Source organism: Scyliorhinus torazame, chromosome 2 (genome assembly GCF_047496885.1).
Source record: "Scyliorhinus torazame isolate Kashiwa2021f chromosome 2, sScyTor2.1, whole genome shotgun sequence".
NCBI classification, from domain to species: domain Eukaryota; kingdom Metazoa; phylum Chordata; class Chondrichthyes; order Carcharhiniformes; family Scyliorhinidae; genus Scyliorhinus; species Scyliorhinus torazame.
The window spans coordinates 331127296-331135460 of NC_092708.1; the positions used below are offsets into that span (position 1 = coordinate 331127296).

Here is an 8165-nt window from a genome sequence, read left to right on the forward strand (position 1 = left end):
ATTTTAAAACTGACAATTTGGAAATGCTTAGCTTTGGCATGAATGGTAGATAAATTAACCCAAGAGATGTTGATATGACTTGGCAATGGAGTACTTTGAAGTAAATACGATGAAAGAAAAGTGTGCATGAAAAGTTCAGAATGTAATACTCAATCCTCATTGGTGACTATGTAATAAACCTTGAAGAAACAGGAGATACTAGAGGCCCTTACTCACATCTTAGCAGGAACAAAACTAGGGACACGATTCAGCCAACGCGTTCCTCCCGGCTCCACACCGGGCGCAACGTGTGAATCCTGCAGAACCCTGGGTGCCAGGCCAATCGTAAGTCACCCGACTCACTCCACCTGCCGTTATCTGGATCATGCCCTCGTTGGGAATGAGCCAGATAATAATATTAGGCTCATTTAAATATCTGGACACCGCTTTCAGCAGCTGCGTCTGCAAGACCTCAACCGGGCACAGTTCAGCGATGGTTTCCACAAAGGTGGACCAGGCATGATGGCACCTCGGGGGTCTCGCAGTGCATTAGAAAGAGTGGTCGGGCACAGGACAGAGTGGTACCCTGGCATCCCTCAGGCACCCAGGCACTGCCAGTGTGCCTGGGTGGCACTGCAAGGATAGCAGGGCACAGCCAGGTTGGCAGTGCCAAGATTACCATGTACCAGGTTGGCACTGCCAGAGTTCAGACCTGGGGGGGGACCTTGCCCATTGGAGGGGGTGCTGAGGAGGGGGGTTCAATGGCCACCAAAAGGTTAGGGGGCTGAAGAGGGGTCCTGGTGGTGAGGGGGGCCTGTAAGGGGGGATGACTAGATCGGGGCAGCCGGTCATAATGGCGCCCGATCTGCAAGGAGCTGGTCCTGCTGGCAAACTCAGTTGACGGGGAGAAACCCTGGGAGGCCCCAAAAAATGGGAAATGCCAGTGAATACGGGGTGAATCCCAGTGCTGCAACCGTCAACAAACACCATATTTATGTCCGCTGAATCGCACCCTAGATTTGCGATTTCAGTATTAAAAATGAATGCCACTAATATTGAGGCCCATTCATTAAAGGGAGCTGTCATCCATAGAAAATAATTTGAGTCATATACATGCAACATTGAATACAAGTAATCAGTATCATGATCAGTCATGTGTAGCAATATTGAGAACCGTGTTGCTGATAATTTAACTAAAAAGAAGGCATATGCTAAGTGCCAGAGATTGAAGGAGGAAAGTTTGCTCAACTACAAAAGTTCCTACAATGAAAGTATACACATTTAAAATTATTCGGCATGAAGGAGTTACAGAGTAAATGACTGAAGTAGCAGTCTAGATGTCTTAATATTCATTCATTCAAAAAAATGAAAAAAATTATCTATTCCCCCATGAGTTGGAATGTTGATCAGAAATATACAGGAGAGAAAAATGATGAGATTTCATTTGAATTCTCTGGTATTACTTTGTTTTCTCACATCTGCTGATGTTTCATTCAGTTCACGGGAAGACCGGTGAGGATATGAATAAAACGGTTCCGGAACTCAAAGTCCAAAAGGCTGCTGAATTAGCAGTTGAGAGTTCCCCATCAAAGGGGAAGACAAGTTGGTTTAAATTTCCAAAAATTAGCTTTTCATCCCCATGGAAAAAAGAAAAAGGCACTGATGGTGAAGAGCAAGCTGTCCATGAAATTTCAACTTCAAGCTCAGGAGCTGCTACATTTGGTGTCAAAGCCACTGATATGAAAACTGATGGTGTTGACATTTTACCTAAGGGGCCTTCAGATGAAGTATCACCATTGATCATCTGTACATCAAAAAAAGTGGTTGTTAAAGGTACTGAGAATACAGCAGCTGAAGGTGACCCAACTCAGATGCTAACAATAAAGTGCAAAATCCCTGATACCCCAACGTCAGGCACACACATAATAATGCCCAGCCAAATAGTGACATCAATGGCGAGAACTGAGCTTGCCTTGCTAGAATCGGGTGGTTTCGCTATGAATGCACCAGTATCCAAAGCAAGCAAAATATCTTCACTTGAATCTTGCCATCAAGGTCAAGTTCCAACCTGTGAATCTTCATCCGGACTTTGTCGAACTGCTCTGACTGAAACCAAAATTTCAAAAACGAATGAGAGACAACAAAGTATCAAAAAAACAGGAGTCCTTCAAGGTCCTGACCTATCAATGTCCTCACGACCTGAAGGCTCAACGCATACACATCTGACAGAATATTCGACAGTTGTCACTAAAGAATATCTTATTGAAGAGCAAGCTGCCAGTGGGGCATCCGAACCAGTGACGTACACCAAAGAATGTTCTTCATTCCTGTCTGAATGTCACTCCCCCAAATCAGAATACACCGTATCTTCTGAAGGACACACCTTCACTAAGAAATGTACCAAAACTGGAGGAACTGTAGTCTTAACTGAGAGCTCCTTTGTACAAGGAGACATGGCTCCTGAGGCAACAGTTACTGATGATACATCTGCTATTTTCCAAAGAAAGAGGGAAATGATTCAGAGTCAACAAAAGCTGTTCTCTGAAATATCCCAACCTTCCTCGGTTTCCACCTCCATAACTAAATCCAAGACAAAGGAAGATAAAAAGACAGAAAATAAGGAATAAAACATGCATTCACGGCCTTATTTAAAATTGTGATATGATGCTTTTACACAGTAGTTACCTTTGCTGTTTTCTGCATTTAACTAAATATCTAACTTGATTATTCTGTGCTAGAGAGGTGTTTTATAGAACAATAAGGATATTTCATATTACTTTAGGTGTTAAAGATCACACTTCCACATTATAATAGAACTTGTTCAATAACAACAGATTCAGAATTTAAAATATAGACTACTTCAGTAAGTTATACATTGTTTTGCACATCTGTGCATAGGCTACTCAAAACTTACTTCAGACCTAAACATAACTGGGTCAAAGCTTCGTGCCTTTAACTCGTTATTCAGTGATACACACCTTAACTATAGTTTTCAGTCAGTTAATGTTGAAGACATTTTGCCTTCACATAAGTTGATCGAGTAACCACCTGCATAGTTGGTTTCATGAATATATAAATGTTAATAAGGAGGTACTATCTCAAAATCATTTGTACATCCAAATTATGTGAGACAGAAATGACAAGTGCAGAAATAAAGAATAAGTTTGAAGGCATTGAGATTTGTCAGGGATTAACATTTTTAAAAAGTCCACAACCCATCTTTAATTAAAAATAACGACTTGAATTATCTGCAAGTTCTAAATAATGAACAATAAAGAGTATGAGCCACTGACCTAAGTAGTGAAATTGGATGTGCCACGACAAAAGTGTTCTTCTACTCATCAAGGTAAGTGATGATAATGATCTTGAATGGAATCTTTTCCATCCATAACGTCCAATGTCAGCATTAAACATTTTCAGCTGCAAAGGAACCTTTCCTTCATTCAATCCACCTCAGCCTTTAGAAGCATATATCACAGTATATGCTATAGGCCTGCACCCGCTAGACTTCATTTCACACAGACTTCTTCCAACTAGAAGGTACGGAGCACTTTCATCTCATCAGTCTTGAATCCAGGTCTCAGAGGTGGCTGAATCCACTACATTACTCAGTTTTTACAACACACTACTACTAAAATGATTATGATGGACATCACATGCCACTGAACTAGTGCTTGTAATCCAGTGTCCCAGAAAAGTTTAGAGCACGTGTGTGAATAACATACAATCAATGAAAATGTCACAAAGAGGGATTCATCACTCAAGTCAGTGGAGCTTAGATATAATTCTAACTTGCTCTTTTCCTGTAAATTTTTTAAATGTATTCAAATCTGTGTGAATATTTTTGTTGTAAATATGATTAACCAAAATTTGTATCCTGAAAACTGCTGTTGATTTCTGACACAATTACTGTGGGGTATTACTCATGTGGAATATTGATTTTGATTTGCAAAAGTTTCTTACAGTTAATTAATTTGCATCTTTGTGTATGTATCATCAATAAAATATCTGTTTCGACATAAAATTTGGAAAACAGCTTGGTTTGGCTGAAGTGGTGACAAGGCGTAGAATTTGAACAAAATTGACCTGCTCCTAGTGGGTGGGGAGTGGGACTGCTGGGATGCCAAAAGTGGGTTGGGAACCTGTTTGTTGTCGGAGTGAGCTTTTCAAAAATTAATTCAAGGAAGGTGGGTGTCGCTGGCTAGTTAAACTTATTAATACAAGTTAAGACCCTGGGTGGGGATCACAGAATGAGTCAGAGTACCATGCACACAGGTTAACACATAAAACAAACATCTATGTACTTTAAAAAATATATAATTTTATTACAGGCATTTTGCATGTATACATAGAAATGTCAGAAAACAAGAAAACCACAGATACAAAAACACAAGCCAACCGTGGCCACTGATAACAAGCCCACAACCATGGGGTGGCACAATGGTTAGCACTGCTGCCTCACAGCGCCAGGGACCCGGGTTCAATTCTCACCTTGGGTGACTGTCTGTGTGGAGTCTGCAAGCCCACAACCATGGGGTGGCACAATGGTTAGCACTGCTGCCTCACAGCACCAGGGACCCGGGTTCAATTCCCGCCTTGGGTCACTGTCTGTGTGGAGTCTGCACGTTCTCCCCGTGTTAGCATGGGTTTCCTCCGGGTGCTCCGGTTTCCTCCCACAGTCCAAAGATGTGCAGGTTAGGTGGATTGGCCATGCTAAATTGCCCTTTAGAGTCCAGGTTATGTGGGGTTAGGGGGAAAGGGGGATATGATGGGTGCATATGTCTAGATACGGTGCTCTTTCAGAGGGTGGGTGCAGACTCGATGGGTCGAATGGCCTCCCTCTGCACTGTAGGGATTCTATGAACCCCTCCTCCGCTCCCCTGTAAGGCAAACTTAACCTTTTCCAAGAGCAGGAATTCTGCCAGGTCGCTCGCCCTCACCCCCACCTTCGGCAGCTCCAGGTCCCGCCAGCTCAACAGAATCCATCTCCTGGCTATCAGGGAGGCAAAACTCAAGACATTGGCTTCTCTCCTGACCTGTACTCCCGGTTCTTCCGACACTCCGAATATCACCAACTCTGGACTCGGGGGCCACCCCTACACCCAGAATCTTGGACATGACATCCGAGGACCCTTGCCAGAACCCCCTCAGCTTTGGACATGGCCAGAACATGTGGACATGGCCAGAACATGTGGACATGGCCAGAACATGTGGCCATGGCCAGAATATGCGGGCCCCCCTGCTGAATGCCCACACCCATCCTCCACTCCTGCAAAGAGCCGGCTCATCCTCGCAACCGTCATGTGGGCCCTGTGTACCACTTTAAACTGGATAAGGCTTCATCCTCCACACGGCTTCCATCCACAGCCCGACCCTCACCTCCCCACCCAACTCCTCCTCCCATTTGCACCTGATCACCTCCACTGGAGCGTTCTCCCTCTCCATCAGCTCTCCATAAATGTCTGCCCTCTCCCCTCCTCAATTTCATCTTCGGACAACAGCTTATTTTGTAACACCGGAGGCGGCGGCCCCGGGAAGGATGCCACCTCTCTCCTCACAAAGTCCCTCACCCACATGTACCTGAACCCTTTAGGCAACTGATATGTTTCCTCCAGATCTTCCAGTCCCGCAAACTTATCTCCTACAAACAAGTCTCTGAAGTACTCTCACCCCACCTGCCACCACCCCCGGAACCTCGCATCCAGCCCCGCCGGCACAAACCTATGATTGTTACATATCGGTGCCCACAGAGTCACGCCTTCCACCCCGAAATGCTGCCTGCACTGGTTCCAGACTCGCAACACTGAGACCACCCTGGGCTCATGGAAGAGCACCAACAACAGTGCCCTCAGACTAGTCCCCCTACATGACGCTGCCTCCATCCGCCCCCACACCAATCCCTCCTCCACTGCCCATTTCCTGACCATTGTGGTGTTCACAGCCCAGTAGTAATTCAGCAGAATTGGCAGTGCCAGTACCCTGCCCCTCGCCCCATCTCCAAAAACACCCTTCTCACCGTGGGGTACTCCCCTCTCGCACAAACCTCAAAATGATTCCATTCACCTTCCTAAAAAAGGACTTGGGAACAAAGATGGGGAGGTTCTGGAACACGAACAAGAACTGGGGCAGCACCATCATTTTAACCGTCTGCACGTGCCCAGCCAACGATAAAGGCAACACATCCCACCTCCGATTTCATACCCTCCACCAGTCGCGCCAAATTCAATTTATGCAGCTGGGCCCAGCTCCATGCCACCTGTATCCCGAGATACCGAAAGCACACCCACCACGCAGAACGGCAACTCCCCCAGCCTCCTCTCCTGCCCTCTGGCATTAATCGGGAACACCACGCTTTTCCTCATGTCCAATGTATACCCAGAGAAGCGGCCAAAGTCCCTCAGGATCTCCATAACCCTATCAAAACTCCCCACCAGGTCCGAGATATAAAGTGGAAGATCATCAGCTTCCACAAAACTCTGTGCTCGACCCCTCCCGCTCAATCCCTCTCCAACTCCTCGACGCCCTAAGTGCCATTGCCAACGTCTGTATCACCAGAGCAAAAAGCAGCGGGTGAGTGGGCACCACTGCCTCAACCCCCGGTTCAGCCCAAAGTATCCCGAGCCCGTCCTATTCGTCCGGGCAGTAGCCATTGACGCCCTGTGCAGCAGTCAAACCCAATCCACGAAACCCTGGCCAAACACGAACCGGCCCAGCATCTCCAACAAATACGCCCATTCCACACGGTTAAAAGTCTTCTCCGCATTCATTGCCACCACCACTTCTACCTCCTGCCCCTCCGAGGGCACCATAATAACATTGAGCAACCTGCGCACATTTGTCGACAGCTGCCGCCGCATCATAAACCCCGCCTGGTCCTCTCCTATCACCTTCAGCACACAGTCCTCTATCTGCGATGTTAACACCTTCGCTAGCAACTTCGCATCCACATTTAACAGGATAAGGGACAACCCCCCTTACCCTCGACTCAGTATATAATCCCACAATCAGGGGGCCCAGCTCCATACCACACTTCTTCTAGAACTCGGCCCTAAACCCACCTGGCCCTGGGGCCTTCCCCGCTTGGATCGAGCAGACGCATTCCATCACCTCACTCAGCCCAGTCGGGGCCCCCAACCCCTGCACCTTCTCCTCACCCATCCTCGGGAACTCCAACCCATCCAAGAACCACCTCATACCCACTTCCCCAGGCGGACGCTCCGACTCATGCAGCCTTCTGTAAAAGGCCTCAAATACCCCATTCATCACCTCTGGGTCCAACACCACCTTGCCTTTATCATCCCTCACCACTCCAATCTCCCTCGTCGCTGCTTGCTTCCTCAGTTGGTTCACCAACATCCTGCTTGCTTTTTCCCTACACCCATACATTGCCCCTCTGCAATTGTCCTACCTGTGGACACCAATCCAAACTCCACCTGGAGTCTCTGTCTCTCCTTTACTAGCCCTGCCTCTGACGCAGCCGAGTACCTCCAATCCACCCTGAATATCTCATTTACTAGCCTCGCTCTCTCCTTTCGTTCCACCCTCTCCCTATGCGCCCGAATCAAGGCGAATTCACCCCTTACTATGGCCTTAAATGCGTCCCACAGCATAGAGGCTGTGATCTACCATGTGTCGTTCAGCTCTACATAGCTCCGGATGGCTGCCCTCACCCTCTCACATACACCCTCATCTGCCAACCATCCCACATCCAACTTTTACTGTGGCCACTGTGCTTCCCCCTGTGCCACCCGCATATCCACCCAATGCAGTGCTGGGTCAGAGACCACGGATCGCCGAATACTCTGAATCAGCTACCCCACCAACAGCGCCTTATCCATTACAAAAAAGTCAATCTGGGAGTACACCCAGTGCACATGTGAAAAGTAGGAGAAGTCCTTCACCCACAGCCTGCCAAACCTTCACGGGTCCGCCCCCCCCCATACAGTCTATGAACCCCCTCAACTTCCTACCACGGCCGGAGTTTTCAAAGACCTGGGACAGGAGCAGTCCAGCCTCGGATCCAGAACCATGTTAAAATCGCCCCCCATTATTAGCTAGCGAGTGTCCAGGTCTGAAATCTTCCCTATTACCTACCTCAAAAAGTCCACATCGCCCCATTTTGGGGCATTAACATTCACCAGAACCAGAGGCATCCCTTCCAGCTTCCCACTCACCATCATGTATCT

General features: G+C 47.2%; 1 protein-coding gene across 2 annotated transcripts in view; it reads left to right on the forward strand.

Moving 5' to 3' along the window:
- LOC140401865 (uncharacterized) overlaps positions 1–4003 on the forward strand; it is a 180980-nt gene extending 176977 nt beyond the window's left edge. For both annotated transcript variants that reach the window (XM_072489824.1, XM_072489825.1), the window contains exon 8: positions 1477–4003. In XM_072489824.1, coding sequence (XP_072345925.1) covers positions 1477–2606 — 1130 coding nt within the window. In that variant the 3' untranslated portion in view covers positions 2607–4003. The remainder of the gene's footprint in view (positions 1–1476) is intronic.
- Positions 4004–8165: the final 4162 nt, after the last annotated feature.